At 39.9% G+C, this 17634-nt stretch overlaps 3 protein-coding genes across 6 annotated transcripts in view; 2 read left to right on the top strand and 1 right to left on the bottom strand.

The window, feature by feature from the left end:
- The window catches only part of LOC310723321 (uncharacterized protein), a 487719-nt gene that overhangs the window by 249438 nt on the left and 220647 nt on the right, over positions 1–17634 (bottom strand). The window lies entirely within an intron of this gene.
- On the top strand, positions 1552–6344 carry LOC310723315 (CD209 antigen-like protein 2). The gene is made up of 5 exons (XM_083536133.1): positions 1552–1810; positions 1951–2211; positions 3092–3237; positions 5257–5363; positions 5726–6344. The coding sequence occupies exons 1-5, from the start codon at positions 1672–1674 to the stop codon at positions 5868–5870; spliced, it is 798 nt and encodes a 265-aa protein (XP_083392259.1). The 5' UTR covers positions 1552–1671; the 3' UTR covers positions 5871–6344.
- LOC310723312 (uncharacterized protein) lies at positions 6587–16745 on the top strand. The gene is made up of 6 exons (XM_083536130.1): positions 6587–7523; positions 10828–11094; positions 11203–11496; positions 13734–13879; positions 15651–15757; positions 16131–16745. Exons 2-6 carry the CDS (start codon positions 10941–10943, stop codon positions 16273–16275), a joined length of 846 nt encoding a protein of 281 aa, XP_083392256.1. The 5' UTR covers positions 6587–7523; positions 10828–10940; the 3' UTR covers positions 16276–16745.

Here is a 17634-nt window from a genome sequence, read left to right as displayed (position 1 = left end):
CCAGTTTCCCACAAAAAACATACAGTACATGGAATAACACTGGATAAATGAACTGCCATCATGTCCATAGTGTATCCCCTCCTTATACACACACTGTTCCCACTGGTCATCTTATCAAACCATTACTTATGTTACATTTTTTGCAGTCCAGTTCCCATAGATACAGAAAAATACTTAAAATAGAAAACTTTCTTCAGCTTCCTCTTTTAAGAACATATGCATTTAGGGAACAACACAGTTTCTCATAAATCAAAATCTAGGGTGAAGGTTGCAAAATACAATGAAGACTATTTTCATTTCCTATATCATAAGAATATGATTAGATCAGTTTATGCAACCTCTGCAAGTTCCAGAAACTCAAACACAAACAATAATAAACTTAAAATGTCATCAAAGCTCGCAAATCTTATCTGTAGCAAAACTGCGTAAACTCAAAAATATGCATGTTTATTTAATAATTGTTTTTTGTTTTTATTTCATAACGGCGGCAGAGGAGAAGAAATTCATTTGGTGGCAGATACACTTACAAGGACATTTACAAGAAGGACTTTCAAGAAAAGCTGGGCATCGTGAGGAAAGCTCAGCCAAATTCAAAACAGTTGTTTGGCTTTTTCATAAACCATTTATTATTTTGCATTTTTCTGTAGAATTTGCCCAAATCCACACAATTTGCCTTTATGTCAAATCTCCCAAAAAATCGTAATGCAGGAAAAAACGCCCAATAATCCACAGAAATCCAGGGTCATTTTATGAGGCTAATATTGATGCTTCTACTAGAGATGATGTATGCGGGCAGTGCAGCTGTGGCTGCTATAAAAGGAAATGTATTAAATTGAGTTTATTGGGTTTCTTGCTGTAGTAATGCCGATGATTCTTGCATGAGATACCTGTCTGTGATGCAGCACTCTCTTAGACCATATTAATGGTTTCTGTAGCCGTGGTGTCGTAAGGTGGTATTAAGAGGTGGACTGATTCAGGTAGGACAGCAGTGAACAGCCTAGGTGTAAAAACTATGGCCCGCCACTGATGGGAGTAAACAGGGCCATTGCTAGAGAATTCTTGGCCCCCAACCTACCAATATCATGTATTGTGCAGTATATGACCATGGAGGCTCACATGTATACTAATGGGGACTTCTTACAAAATAACAAATCATAAATTAATATAAATAAAGGTTTTAACTGAACATCAGTACCAGCAAAATAATCAAATATAACATTATATAATGTATAAAAACAGATAAAACTGACTAAATAATTAATAAATACTTGGACTAAACCATTTTTTGCGAGGGGAGAGGAGCAGATATTTGGAAAACTTCTTTCGTCAAATTAAAAGTTTTTGTGGTTTTCATCTAATCTCAGGCATACAACTAATATAAATATTATAATTATTTACATAACAGGGGCCTTTATAGTATAACTACTGGATTTTGTGGGACCCACTGAGCAGTGGGGGGGCTCTATAATTGCCACCACCTTTCACCCCACTAGTAATTTCCACATATCCACATCTACAGAAAAATACTACACATAGAAATCTTACTTCAACTTCCTCTCCTAAGAACAAATGAATATACGGAACACAGTTTCTCAGAATAAAAAATTAGGGTGGAGATTGTAAAGGTTTTTTATATTCCCTGTGTCTTTGCGGAGTGGAATTACATTTAATATGAGTGAATCGGTTTATGAACCCATGCACAGCAGCTCAGTCAATCTAAAGGACAAACAGATTTTACATGAAGATATCTACATGGGTGACGTTCCAGAAACTCAAATGGTCAGAAGCAATAAAACAACTCTAACTTTAGGTAAGCTCACATACACACACACATTCACATATAGTGCTGCTCTGATGCTGTAGTAGACAACATTAACAGATTCAAAAACAATGTTAATACATCATACTATGTAGAAAATATCTACAGTTTCTTCTGCTTTTTTGTTTCAGGACCTAGCTTTGCAGGACACAGATGTTACAGACTGGTTATGGTGATTCTGCTGATGCTGGTTGTTCTCTTGCTTTCTGTCGCCGTAACACTCTGGGTCAATTTCCACAGCATGTCTGTAGCAAGAGGCCGGTTAGAGATCAGTTACAACAATCTGACGATAAAAAGAGACAGCTTAAAGAAAAGTTACAAAACTGTGGCTGAAGAGAGAGATCAGTTTAAGGCCAAGAGTGATGAACTCCAGGAGATGCTTTCTCAGCTAAGTAAGTGAATGTTCATTAACGTCAAAAGCACACAGCACATCTGCAGTGGGTTAAAAACACTGGTTTTGTAAAGCATGTACTTGTGGTCCTTTTAGCAACAAAACCTCCAGGGGCAGTGTTTAAACAGTTAAAAACTTATGTTATTCTTTATTTTAAACAATAACAGTGTAGTTTTTCTGGGGCACAGTCTAACCTACAGGTTTACACAGATTACATTAGGAAACAGCCCACCCTCCCTATGCTTATGGAGGTCTTAAGATGGTCTCATGCTTTTCCAGTCACCATATTTTTTTAATCATTATTTGTCATGTTAGCAGCACTTGTCTAATGATTAATTTGGGACTTGGAGAAAGGTATATTTTGGTGCCCAAATCCTTTTTCACAAAAGAATATGTAGATATGTGGATTGCAATATTGCATTAATGCTAACCGTTTTGTTAGTTAACTGCAGGTGTGCACCTGCTATGACTGTCAAGATAATAATAATTGTATTTAAAAGTCTAACCATTCAACTGCCTGAGCTCTTATGTTGATGTAGGTTGTGTTAAACTAATTGCAGGCCAACATAACGATTGACAACCAGTAGTAGATGCTGTCCATATAAGAAAGGTCATAATGAGAAGTAGGAATTGTTTTGCTTCTGGTGTGGGGTTTTGTTTTCTTCAAACAGAATTTGATAAACCCTTCTCTATCAATAAAAACATGCATATGCAACTAGTATACTTACATATAATAACTAAGAACCCAGGTGTTTAAACACCACCCCTGGTCATTAGGAGTGATGAACTAGAACTTAAATCAAAATATTTATTTGATTGAATATTTTGTGGTTATGATGCTGTGTTATTATTAAAGTACTTTTAATCTACTGTGCGTACAGAGAAAGATATTAACACACCAGGATGGATATACTTCAGCTCCAGTATTTATTACCTCTCTACTGAGAAGAAGAGCTGGAGTGAGAGCAGACAAAACTGCAAGGAGAAAGGAGCAGACCTGGTGATCATAAATAACAGAGAGGAACAGGTAAAAACAGAAAAAATGAAGAGAAAACCAAAACTTAATTGAAGACTCTAGATCTTTGTAGATGTAGATTGTAGTAGCTCTTTTCCTGCTCCTCCTGTTTTCCAGCTTTAATTTAGCACATGTTTATTCTGTCTTTGGATTCTTTGCTTGTGTTGGTTTTTGGTTGGTTTTTCAAAATTTTTGGACAGTGGTAATTTTTGCTCTACTCCTTGCTCTTATTAAAGACTGTTAATATGTATCCTTCGGCGGCCTGTATTTGGGTCCTTCCCATCACACATCCTGACAGAAGAATCTGGCCAATTATGGCTCCCATGGACACACAGGTACTACGAGAGGATATAGACTCCCTGAAGCAGATTTGCATTACCCATGACCAGTAGTCGCTCTTCTGCCTTCTCCAGTAACTATGGCTGAAACCGTTCCGCTCTGGTCATGGTCAGACCACACAAACCTCATCTGATGCCACCGGAACGGTTCTCCGGGGAATCAGTGCACTGCTGCTCTTTCCTTACTCGATGCGCAGTACTGCCGCTCCACCCCAATCGTACACCCTTAATAGGTATCGCAGCTCCAGAACCCTACTCTCTGCCTCGTCCTATGGAAATCGGCCACCGACACATTTCAAGGAAAAGCATAGCTCCAGGGGCCTGTGTCTCTACTGTGGGGAGGCTGGACACATATCTGGTTATGCCATTTGTCCTCACCAACATGCCAGCGGTCTTTTAAGCACTCGTTAACGACGTGCTGTGGGATATGTTAAACCAGTTCTCCCAGTCCCTGGACAAGCATATCCACCACATTTGATCGGTACTCCAGCGCCTTCATCAGAACGGTCTGTAACAAAGCAAAGAAGTGTAGGTTCCATGTCCCTAGCACCTCCTTCCTGGGATTCATCTTCGTGGCTCAAACCCTCCTCTAAGAATCAGCTAGATCAGCTAGGTTTCTGGGGTTTGTCAACTTTTATCTGCGATTTATCTGAGTTTACAGTTTGGTAGCTGCCCCTCGTAACCAACTGACCTCCACCAACTGATCTCCACCCACCGACCGTTTTCGTAGGTCTCCAATTCCAACTGGGTTTCACCCGCAAATTAATGGCCAGACTGAGAGGCTTAATGAGGACTTAGAAACCGGACTCCGCATCCTGTGTGCCCAAGCTGCTGTAGGTGGAGTACACTGATAACTCGCTGCCTACCGCCGCCACAGGTCTATTGCCTTTGCAGATCCTCCAACTAAGACCTCTTATAGCTATGCCCCTTGGGCCAACCGGAGGGCCGAGCTGCACCCCAATTCCTAGGTTGGCCAAAAGGCATGGCTTTCGACGTAGGTGCACCTTAAACTACCCAAGGTCCGTCTCCATACTACTCTGTCCTCTACATCTGCTTCTTTCAAACCAATTAACTGCATGTCTTCCTTTGACACTTCCATAAACATCTTTTTTTGGCCTTCCTGTTTTCCTCCTTCATTGTGGCTCAATCCTCAGCATTCTTCTACTGATATACCACATGTCCCTCCTCTGCACATGTCCAAACTATCTCAATCGCACCTCCCTCACCTTGTCTCCAAAATGTCCTACATGCGCTGTCCCTCTAATAAACTCATTTCAAATCCTGTCCATCGTCGTCACTCCAAATAAAAATCTCAAAATCTTCGGCTCTGCTACCTCCAGCTCCACCCCCTGTCTTTTACTCAATGCCACTGTCTCTAAATCATACAACATCGCAGGTCTCACCACAGTCCTATAAACTTTGCCTTTTACTCCTGCAGATAATCTTCTATCACAAATCACTCCTGCTATCCTGCTTTCCACACTCTATTATTTTGCACAGTTAAACCCAGGTACTTAATAGCCACTGGATAATCTGGGGAAATAATGATTTAAGCCCACCCTGCAATCAAATACCTTTATTTGTTTGTCCAGTAATAAAACATCTCCAATTATCTGCCATAAAAATTAACCCAGTGTCTGTCCATTGGTGTTTTGTGGATTTGAATGTATAATCAGTTGTTATTGATAACCAGGACATTGTTGAAGTGTGGAGAAGAGGAGAGGCTGCTTGGATTGGTGCAAATGATAGAAACAATGAGGGCATCTGGAAATGGGTGGATGGTACAGCAGTGAGCGATGGGTAAGAGACCAATTTCATTTCAATTCAATGTTATTTGTATAGCATGTTCAACAATGGATATTGTTCCAAAGTGGCTTTGAAAAATAATAAGTAAAAAAAAAATTTATATGTTATTATTTAAAGCTTAAAGGTTTATCCCTAATGAGAAAGACTGTAGTGACAGTGACAACTAACAACTCTTTCTTTACCTCTTGGACCCAACTCTCATTTACATTTACACAGCCACCCTTTAAAAATCTACAGGTTTTAGGGAGTTGACTTTGAGTTAGTGTAACCAAGGTTAACATATGTAGTAAATAATGAGGCAGACTGATTATTTGGTAGGCTGTTCACTCTTTTGGTTGTTGGTTCTGTTCTTTTAGGTTCTGGAGTAGTGGGGAACCCAACAACAAAGGTGAAGAGGACTGTGCTGTATCTGGCTATCGGTCTGAACCTGTACCAAACTGGGTTGATATTTCGTGCGATTCCCAGTATATTTGGATCTGTGAGAAGAACATCAATATCTAAAATGACATAAACATGAATGAATTGATATACTTTATATAGGTAGCACATGAAATACATATAAAATATCTTTACACACTCTTGGCATTTGGAAAATTTATTTTTGTACATTTTTGTCATCCCTTTTGTAAAATTGGCCGAAAGAATTTTTCACCAGTTGAATATTTCTTTTTCACTTTGTGATCCAGTTCATCCCAAAGCAGTTCAACAGGATTTAGTTTGAAAGACTGGTCAGGTCATTAAATCTCATTGATTTCTACAATTTCGTTGTCTTTTATATTTCAATGTATAAGTATTAATCATTTGAATTAAACATATATTTTAACCAATAGGGAGGTTTTACTTTGTATTATCCAAGGGAGGTGTATACTTATTCAATCAAAACGTTCTCTTCTTGTTCAATGTTGTGTCACAACACATTAAAATGTTCAAGATATGTTAATCAAATAAAATAAATCTCAATTTAGCAATTCTGTAGTTTTGCACTCATCGTTTTGTTTGGAGTCCTCAGGCACTTTAACTGTGTCATTTTTTATTATTTCAGAACACACTTTTATACATAGAGGGTCAGACTTTTTTTTTTTTACACACACTTTCTACATGTTTGTCCGGAAAGGAATCAATATATGATAGCTGTCTACCTTGATAACTGTCCACATTTGGATTTCCATTATATAATCAAGATTGTAAGTTTTCTATTCAATTCGATTATCAAATGCTCAAGCATCAAATATCCTATATGCATCAAAACACTATATCCATAATCCCTTCAGATCTGTTCCTTTACCTACTGACCAAAGGCTTGACTAAATCAATGTGATTTCAGCCTGAACTAGAACACTGAGACAGCAATTGGAAGACTGTTCCATACTTTTGTGACTTTGTAGGAGAAAGATCTGCCCCCCTGATGTAGTCTTTATTATTTGAGGTACCAACAAATATCCCGCACCTTTTGAACAAAGTAGGCGTGAATCACCATAATGGAACAAAAAAGTCTCTATACAGTAGCTCTGTTTTTATTTATGTATCTGAAGATATTCACCTACTTTTTACGGTTTACTTGCACAGCAGTTTCTCTGTGGATAAAATTCAACAACCTGACAATAAAAAAAAGCCAGTTGCAGACTAGTTTTTGGAACAGAACTGCTGAGATGGAGCAGTTAAAGGCTGGTTACAATAAAGTGGCTGAAGAGAGAAATCAGTTTTAGACAAAAAGAGATCTCCAGAAGAGGCTTTCTCAACTGTGTAAGTAAACGTATGTGTCAGGGATCCACCTGCCACGCCCCCCTCGGTGGCTGTCACCTGTTGTGGGTGGATTTGTGGCATCAGTTGCCGCCCCTGGAGTGGAGGGTAATGTCAGGGATCCACCTGCTACGCCCCCCTCAGTGGCTGTCACGCTGCCTCCGTTACCTGCCAGACACCTGCCCCTCGTTACCGATTCCCCTATATAAGCTCTCATTCCCATCACACTCATGTCGGACATACTAGTTGGATATGGTGATGGACCTGGTTCCTGACTGCCAGCATTCCCCACTGGTTGCAACTCCTACCTCCTGTCCTGCGGATTATCACTGTTCTGTGGATCGTACCCATTTCATGAATCGTACCTGTTTTGTGGATTACCCTTTCCATTTCAGATTACATGGGCACATCCCGGTTCGTAAAGCTCTCTGTCCTCTGTTTATGTACTGAATTCTTCAATAAACATGATAGAGTTACTTCCACTTTCGACTTGTGGTTGCTACCCTGATGTTAATTTTTAAAGAGATGCAACACATTTGCAGTGTGTGAAAACACTATTTGCATATATCCTGTTGGCAATCTTGTTTTATGTACTTATGTCAGTATAAAATAACCTTAGTACGTTCTCTCTGTTATGTCTCTTTCTTACTTATGACAGTTTATCTTTGTTTCTGGGTGACAGAAAACGTATGTTTTCTGGTGTTAATTGAACCATTATTACCTAAATAAATACATGTTCATTAGCATCAGGGGCAGTGTTTAAACAGGATAAAAATATAGAGACAAATCGCTGTCTATGGTTTCTAATAGTAACATAATAAATACTATCATCATGTGCATGTGAAATAGCTTAGTCAGATTGAGCTGAATTGCTGGACTGGGTTGGGGTTTGCGGTTATGGTGTGAAAAGTGTTTTTGTTTTTAATTTGCCTTCATTCAGTGGAAGAAATTAACACACCAGGGACGATGGCCGTATGTTTTCTGTAACACATTATATGGTTAAATCTGTGAGAAAAGACATATATAGCATATCATTTTAGATAGCAGTAAGAAAATTAAACAAAGATTATCAAGATTATGCAGTGCATACTTTTGTGTAACTCTTTAAGAAACTACTAAAAGATCTTCATCTCTAGGTGCCCTATTCAAACTTCAGTTCAGTTCTTAGATCTGCTCCAAGTTCCAGTTCAGCACAAGGCCTTGATACATACAGTATGTTGCTGTTAAAATAATTAGCACTTTAAGAATAATGAGAATAACATTTACAGTAGCATATTTTAAAAATGAGATTAGAAAGTCATTGTATATGTGAATATGTGCGTGTTTTCAGGTCGGCGGCCATCTTGCCATTTTTGCTGCGCCACCCGGTATTTAAGGACACCAATGACATTAACTCACAGCCAGATTATCTCATCGGCTTTGCTTGCCCCTGAGGTCGTTCCTGCCCTCCTGCTAGCTCTGGTTTCCCAAACTTGTCTCTAATTCCTGTTTCTGCCCTGCCTCCCCAGTTAACTGGTTTGGACTTTGTTTTTATGATTTTGGTTTTTGCTCTGCTTGCCGTGCTTGATCTTTGAACTATTCCTGGATTTAGTTTTTGCCTCCGCCTGTATTTTCCTGCGTTCTGGTATTTTGTTAAGGACTGATTTTGTACTGCCATTTTACTTTGGCTCTTACTGCTCAGTTTTCCACTGTTCCTGAATCGATTACACTCTCTCACTAGCTGCCAGTTTTTTGGATTGCTGTTTTTTTTGATACCTTACTCATTAAAGACTGCTTTATGTTTATGTTTATGTCCATGACTGGGGCAGGATGATATATACAGTGAGGAAAATAAGTATTTGAACACCCTGCTATTTTGCAAGTTCTCCCACTTAGTAATCATGGAGGGGTCTGAAATTGTCATCGTAGGTGCATGTCCACTGTGAGAGACATAATCTAAAAATAAAAATCCAGAAATCACAATGTATGATTTATTAACTATTTATTTGTATGATACAACTGCAAATTAGTATTTGAACACCTGTTTATCAGCTAGAATTCTTACCCTCAAAGACCTGTTAGTCTGCCTTTAAAATGTCCACCTCCACTACATTTATTATCCTAAATTAGATGCACCTGTTTGAGGTCGTTAGCTGCATAAAGACACCTGTCCACCCCATACAATCAGTAAGAATCCAACTACTAACATGGCCAAGACCAAAGAGCTGTCCAAAGACACTAGAGACAAAATTGTACACTTCCACAAGGCTGGAAAGGGCAACGGGGAAATTGCCAAGCAGCTTGGTGAAAAAAGGTCCACTGTTGGAGCAATCATGGAAAATGGAAGAAGCTAAACATGACTGTCAATCTCCCTCGGACTGGGGCTCCATGCAAGATCTCACCTCGTGGGGTCTCAATGATCCTAAGGAAGGTGAGAAATCAGCCCAGAACTACATGGGAGGAGCTGGTCAATGACCTGAAAAGAGCTGGGACCACCGTTTCCAAGGTTACTGTTGGTAATACACTAAGACGTCATGGTTTGAAATCATGCATGGCACGTAAGGTTCCCCTGCTTAAACCAGCACATGTCCAGGCACATCTTAAGTTTGCCAATGACCATTTGGATGATCCAGAGAAGTCATGGGAGAAAATCATGTGGTCAGATGAGACCAAAATAGAACTTTGGGTCATAATTCCACTAAACGTGTTTGGAGGAAGAAGAATGATGAGTACCATCCCAAGAACACCATCCCTACTGTGAAGCATGGGGGTGGTAGCATCATGATTTGGGGGTGTTTTTCTGCACATGGGACAGGGCAAATGCACTGTATTAAGGAGAGGATGACCGGGGCCATGTATTGCGAGATTTTGGGGAACAACCTCCTTCCCTTAGTTAGAGCATTGAAGATGGGTTGAGGCTGGGTCTTCCAACATGACAATGACCCGAAGCACACAGCCAGGATAACCAAGGAGTGGCTCTGTAAGAAGCATATCAAGGTTCTGGCATGGCCTAGCCAGTCTCCAGACCTAAACCCAATAGAGAATCTTTGGAGGGAGCTCAAACTCCGTGTTTCTCAGCGACAGGCCAGAAACCTGACTGATCTAGAGAAGATCTGTGTGGAGGAGTGGGCCAAAATCCCTCCTGCAGTGTGTGCAAACCTGGTGAAAAACTACAGGAAACGTTTGACCTCTGTAATTGCAAACAAAGGCTCCTGTACCAAATATTAACATTGACTTTCTCAGGTGTTCAAATACTTTTTTTGCAGCTGTATCATACAAATAAATAGCTAAAAAATCATACATTGTGATTTCTGGATTTTTTTTTAGATTATGTCTCTCACAGTGGACATGCACCTACGATGACAATTTCAGACCCCTCCATGATTTCTAAGTGGGAGAACTTGCAAAATAGCAGGGTGTTCAACTACTTATTTTCCTCACTGTATATGCATTGAATTTTAATAATACTCAGTTAAAGTAGAAATATGTAAATACAAATCTTAAGTGTATAAGAAATGAAAGTACAGTTACCAATCTGAGGCAATGTTTATGGTGGAGACTATAAAACACTTTTAATGCATTTGCAGAATGAGTATAAATGTAAAGCTTTGACAGATAATTTATGCAAAATAGTAGCAGTGTTTACTGAGAGTCTGAAGTGTGAACTCGCCTACTAAAGCAGTCTATATAAAGCGTCTACATTTTAACTTACTTTTTTTTTTTTTTTTTTTCTTAAAAGCCACAAACTTTATATCTGAGCTGGAGGCTGCAGTGGGGAGTGTAAAGAGCTTCGTATTAAACAGATTGTAGTTATATTACATGAAACCGAAGTTTAAGTGTATTTAAGGAGAAATGAGTAAATCAGTTTATGGAAACTCAAGATTTTCAGAAGACAGAAGATCAGGTGATCTAGAGGATAGCACTCAACCATATGAAGATATCTACATTAATCAAGATGCAACAGAAATGCAAATGACTACAAGCAAAAAAACGACTATGAGCTCAGGTATGTTCATACGTTCACTTTTACACTCAGACAATTTTACTTGATGAAACTCAACATATTAATTCACCATGTGTAGATAATATATACAGTATGAATCACTTTCTTTAGAACAAAACAGCTCCGGGTGCAGATGTTACAGACTGGCTGTGGTGTGTCTGATGATGCTGGTGGTTCTCTTGCTGGCTGCCATCGCAATACTGTGGTTCAAGCTGACCACAGAGAAAGACCAGATACAGACCAGTTATAACAGCATGACTACACAGAGGGACCAGTTACAGAACATTTACAACAATCTGACGGCTGAGGAGGAACAGTTAAAGACCAATTGCACAATTGTTGCAAAAGAAAGATACCAGCTGCAGAGGAAAACAGATGAACTCCAGAAAAAGCTTTTTCAGCTGAGTATGTGATTATTTGTTCTGAAGTACACTTGATTACTTCATAAGAGTTCATGCCATCACTTTATAAATGTATTTATAATTAATTGAATTGAATTGAAATTCATGTTCAGGATACGATGAGACACAGTAAAAATGAGTATGTGATTATTTGTTCAGAATGTTCAATATTTTAAACTAATTAACACAAATATTAATTCACAGTGTCCATCTCTGATCCTGCAGTGGGTTAAAACACTGGTTATGTAAAGCATGTACTTGTGGTCTTTTTTAGCAAAATAGATAACCTCCAGGGGCAGTATTTAAATGGTTACAAACCTTTTGTATCATGTTTTATTTCCAACAATAAAATAACCCTTATGGGTGTCCAGTCAATATTATACAGTGAGTGTTGGTTTTGTGGGGCACTGCCTAGCCTTTCCTTAGATTTGATTAGGAACAGCCCACCCTCCTTAATCTTAAAGGGGTCTTAAACTGAACTGTCTTAAACTGGAAGGCTCATGCCTTTCCATTGCACCCTATTTTTTATCATTATTTGTCATGTTAGCAACACTTGTCCAATGGGATCTTTGGGACTTCCTATTGATGAAGGATATATTTTGGTGCCCAACATTTATATGTCAAGGGTAGTCAGAACTCTGTATGAGTAGGAGAGCATGACAGAACTTGTGTGGGTGCCTGGTTTATGAGGCAAGTTGGCAATTTAAAGATTATGTCTAGCCAATACATTTTGTAGTTTTGGTTTCTGATTATGAGCATGTTCTCCTGGTCTTAAAGTATACTCCTGAATATGTAATGTAGGAAAGTTGATTGCATTCTGATTCTCTTGTTTAATTTGCACTGCCAGCCTTCAGTCAGATAATCCATAATCCTAACCAATAGGGGTTTGCCCTGCATCCTGCCCTAGGTAGTACAATGCCACAAGTAAGGTTTAGACCATTTTATTCACAAAAGAATATGTAGATGTGGATTGGAATATTGCATTAATGCCAACCGTTTTGTAATTAACTGCATGTGTGCACCTGCTCTGACTGTCAAGGTAGTGATGACCATCATATACTAGGTCAACAGCCTGAGCTCTTAAGTAGGTGTACGTTGTGTTAAACTAATTTTAGGCCAAAGAGTTCAGACAGGAGTCTCCATGGACTATGATATTTGCGGATGATATTGTTATTTGTGGCGAGAGTGGGGGCAGGTGGAGAGGCTGGAGAGGTATAGGTACATGATGGAGAGAAGGGGAATGAAAGTCAGACGGAGTAAGACAGAGTACATGTGCGTAAATGAGAGGGAGGGCAGTGGAGGGGTGCGGTTGCAGGGAGAAGAGGTGGAGAAGGTGGAGGAGTTAAGGTACCTGGGGTCAACAGTGCAAAGTAATGGAGAGTGTGTTAGAGATGTGAAGAAAAGAGTGCAGGCAGGGTGGAGTGGGTGGAGAAGAGTGATAGCAGGAGTGATTTCTGATAGAAGAGTATCTGTGAGAGTGAAAGGGAAAGTTTATAGGACTGTGGTGAGACCTGAGATGTTGTATGGATTAGAGACAGTGGCATTGAGTAAAAGACAGGAGGTGAAGCTGAAGGTAGCAGAGCTGAAGATGTTGAGGTTTTTGTTGGGAGTGACGACAATGGACAGGATTAGAAATGAGTTTATTAGAGGGACAGTGCATGTAGTAGTTTTAGAGACAAGGTGAGGAAGGTGTGATTGAGATGGTTTGGACATGTGCAGAGGGGGGACATGGGGTATATCAGTAGGAGAATGCTGAGGATGGAGCCACCAGGAAGGAGGAAAATAGAAAGACCAAGGAGGAGGTCTATGGATGTGGTGAAGGGAAACATGCAGGTGGTTTGAAAGAGGCAGATATAGAGGACAGGGGGGTATGGAGACGGATAACAGACCCCTAATGGGAGAAGCCGAAAGAAGAAGAAGAAGATAATGATTGACAACCAGTAGTAGAGGATGCTGTCCATATAAGAAAGGCCATGATGAGAAGTAGCAGTTGATTTGTTTCTGGTGTGGGTTTTCCTCTGCTTCAAACAGAATTTGATAAACCCTTTTCTCTCAATAGAAACATGCATATACAACTAGTATAGTTACATATAATAACTGAGAACTCAGCAGTTTAAACACTTTCCCTGGTCATTAGGAGCGAGGAACTAGAACTTAAATCAAAATATTTATTTGATGAAATATTTTGTGGTTATGATGCTGTGTTGTTATTAAAGTAATTTTAATGTTCTGTGCATACAGAGAATGACATTAACACACCAGGATGGAGATACTTCAGCTCCAGTATTTACTACATCTCAACTGAGAAGAAGAGCTGGAGTGAGAGCAGACAAAACTGCAAGGAGAGAGGAGCAGACCTGTTGATCATAAATAACAGAGAGGAACAGGTAAAAAAAAAAAAAAAAAAATGAAAAAAGAAACCTAAAATCGTTCCGTTCACTCAGTCCATGCCAAACTCATCTGATGCCACCGGCACAGTTCTCCAGGGAACCAGGGAAATGCCACTACATCCTTACTCAATGAGCAGTATGCATCCCTTGGCGTCCCGAGCTTAGCCGTGGTGATGGACAGGTTGACGGACGAGGTCAGACAGGAGTCTCCCTGGACTATGATGTTTGCAGATGATATTGTGATTTGTGGTGAGAGTAGAGAGCAGGTTGAGAAGAGCCTGGAGAGGTGGAGATATGCGCTGGAGAGAAGGGGAATGAAAGTCAGTAGGAGTAAGACAGAGTACATGTGTGTGAATGAGAGGGAGGGCAGTGGAGTGATGCGGTTGCAGGGAGAAGAGCTGGAGAAGGTGGAGGAGTTCAGGTACCTGGGGTCAACAGTGCAAAGTAATGGAGAGTGTGTTAGAGAAGTAAAGAAAAGAGTGCAGGCAGGGTGGAGTGGGTGGAGAAGAGTGACAGGAGTGATTTGTGATAGAAGAGTATCTGCAAGAATGAAAGGGAAAGTTTATAGGACTGTGGTGAGACCTGAGATTTTGTATGAATTAGAGACAGTGGCATTGAGTAAAAGACAGGAGGTGGAGCTGGAGGTAGCAGAGCTGAAGATGTTAAGGTTTTCATTGGGAGTGACGAGGATGGACAGGATTAGAAATGAGTTTATTAGAGGGACAGCCTATGTAGGATGTTTTGGTGACAAGGTGAGGGAGGCGAGATTTAGATGGTTTGGACATGTGTAGAGGAGGGACATGAATTATATTGGTAGAAGAATGCTGAGGATGGAGCCACCATGTAGGAGGAAAAGAGGCAGACCAAGGAGGAGGTTCATGGATGTGGTGAGGGAAGACATGCAGGTAGTTGGTGTGAAAGAGGCAGATGTAGAGGACAGGGTGGTATGGAGACGGATGATCCGCTGTGGCGACCCCTAATGGGAGCAGCCAAAAGAAGAAGAAGATAGTCACACATCCTGACAGTTTCAGATTTAGATTCAGATTTTAGATTTCATCTAAAAATACATCTTTAGTTTTACAGCCACAACATTTATTTTTTTGGCTGTTTCCGTTAGAGGTCCCCACAGTGGATCATCCTTCTCCATACTACTCTGTCCTCTACATCTGCCTCTTTCTAACCAATTACCTGCATGTCTTTCATCAATACTTCCATATACCTCTTTTTTTGGTCTTCCTCTCTTCCTCCTTCCTGATGGCTCCATCCTCAGCATTCTTTTACTGATATACCCCATGTCCCTTCTCTGCACATGTCCAAACCATTTCACTCGTGTCTCCCTCAACTTGTCTCCAAAACGTCCTACATCTATTAATACCATTTCTAATCCTGTCCAATCAAAATCTCAGCATCCTCAGCTCTGCTACCTCCAGCTCCACCTCCTGTCTTTAACTCAATGCCATTGTCTCTAAACCATACAACATTGCAGGTCTCACCACAGTCCTATAAACTTTCCCTTTCACTCTTGCAGATACCTTCAATCACATGTGCTATCACTGCACACTCTAGTACTTGCACAGTTGAGCCCAGGTATTTAATAGCCACAGGATAATCTGGGGAAATAATAATTTAAGACCAGCCTGGAATCTGAAACCTTTCTTTTCTTTGTCCAGTTATGTAACCTATCCAATTATCTGCCATAAAAATCAACCCAGTGTCTGTCAATTGATGTTTTGTGGATTTGAATGCCTAATTAGTTGTTATTAACCAGGACATTGTTGAAGTGTGGAGAAGAGGAGAGGCTGCTTGGATTGGTGCAAATAATAGAAACCATGAGGGGATCTGGAAATGGGTGGATGGTACAGCAGTGAGCGATGGGTAAGAGACCAATTTCATTTCAAATCAATGTTATTTGTATAGCATGTTCAACAATGGATATTGTTCCAAAGTGGCTTTGAAAAATAATACGTTCATAAAATGTAAATGTATATGTTATTGCCTAAGGTTTAAAACCTAAAGGTTTATCCCTAATGAGAAAGACTGTAGTGACCGTGACAACTAACAACTCTTTCTTTACCTCTTGGACCCAACTCTCATTTACATTTACACAGCCACCCTTTAAAAATCTACAGGTTTTAGGGAGTTGACTTTGAGTTAGTGTAACCAAGGTTAACATATGTAGTAAATAATGAGGCAGACTGATTATTTGGTAGGCTGTTCACTCTTTTGGTTGTTGGTTCTGTTCTTTTAGGTTCTGGAGTAGTGGGAAACCCAACAACAAAGGTGAAGAGGACTGTGCTGTATCTGGCTATCGGTCTGAACCTGTACCAAACTGGGTTGATATTTTGTGCGATTCCCAGTATATTTGGATCTGTGAGAAGAACATGAATATCTAAAATGACATAAACATGAATGAATTGATATACTTTATATAGGTAGCACATGAAATACATACATATAAAATATCTTTACACACTCTTGGCATTTGGAAAAATTTTTTTGTACATTTTTGTCATCCCTTTTGTAAAATTGGCTGAAAGAATTTTTCACCAGTTGAATATTTCTTTTTCACTTTGTGATCCAGTTCATCCCAAAGCAGTTCAACAGGATTTAGTTTGAAAGACTGGTCAGGTCATTAAATCTCATTGATTTCTACAATTTCGTTGTCTTTTATATTTCAATGTATAAGTATTAATCATTTGAATTAAACATATATTTTAACCAATAGGGAGGTTTTACTTTGTATTATCCAAGGGAGGTGTATACTTATGCAATCAAAACGTTCTCTTCTTGTTCAATGTTGTGTCACAACACATTAAAATGTTCAAGATATGTTAATCAAATCAAATAAATCTCAATTTAGCAATTCTGTAGTTTTGCACTCATCGTTTTGTTTGGGTTCTCAAGCATACACTGGAGTCCTCAGGCACTTTAACTGTCATTTTCTATTATTTCAGGAGACAGTTTAATACATAGAGGGTCAGACACTTTTTACATGGTCGTCTTGAAAGAAATCATTACATGACAGCTGTCTACCTTGATAACTGTCCACACTTTTGTCTTTTACTCAATGCCACTGTCTCTAATCCATACAACATCTCAGGTCTCACCACAGTCCTATAAACGTTCCCTTTCACTCTCACATCACAAATCACTCCTGCTATCACTCTTCTCCACCCACTCCACCCTGCCTGCACTCTTTTCTTCACTTCTCTAACACACTCTCCATTACTTTGCACTGTTGACCCCAGGTACCTAAACTCCTCCACCTTCTCCACCTCTTCTCCCTGCAACCGCACCCCTCCACTGCCCTCCCTCTCATTCACACACATGTACTCTGTCTTACTCCCACTGACGTTCATTCCCCTTCTTTCAAATGCATACACCACCTCTCCAAGCTCTTCTCCACCTGCTCCCTACTCTCACCACAAATGACATCATCTGCAAACATAATTGTCCACTAAGACTCCTGTCTGACCTCGTCTGTCAACCTGTCCATCACCACTGCAAACAGGAAAGGGCTCAGAGCCGATCCTTGATGCAGTCCAACCTCCACCCTGAACCAGTCTGTCGTTCCTACTGCACACTTTACTGCTGTCTCACACTGTCCTCATACATGTCCTGCACCACCCTGACATACTTCTCTGACACACCTGACTTCCTCATACAATACCACAACTTCTCTCTCCACCCTGTTGTACGCTTTCTCTAAATCCACAAACACACAATGCAACTCCTTCTGACCTTCTCTATTC

The sequence above is a fragment of the Silurus aristotelis genome, assembly GCF_946808225.1.
Source record: "Silurus aristotelis genome assembly, chromosome: 3".
In the NCBI taxonomy this organism is placed as follows: domain Eukaryota; kingdom Metazoa; phylum Chordata; class Actinopteri; order Siluriformes; family Siluridae; genus Silurus; species Silurus aristotelis.
Note: the sequence above shows the minus strand (reverse complement) of the source record. Positions and strands in the feature narration are given on the sequence as shown.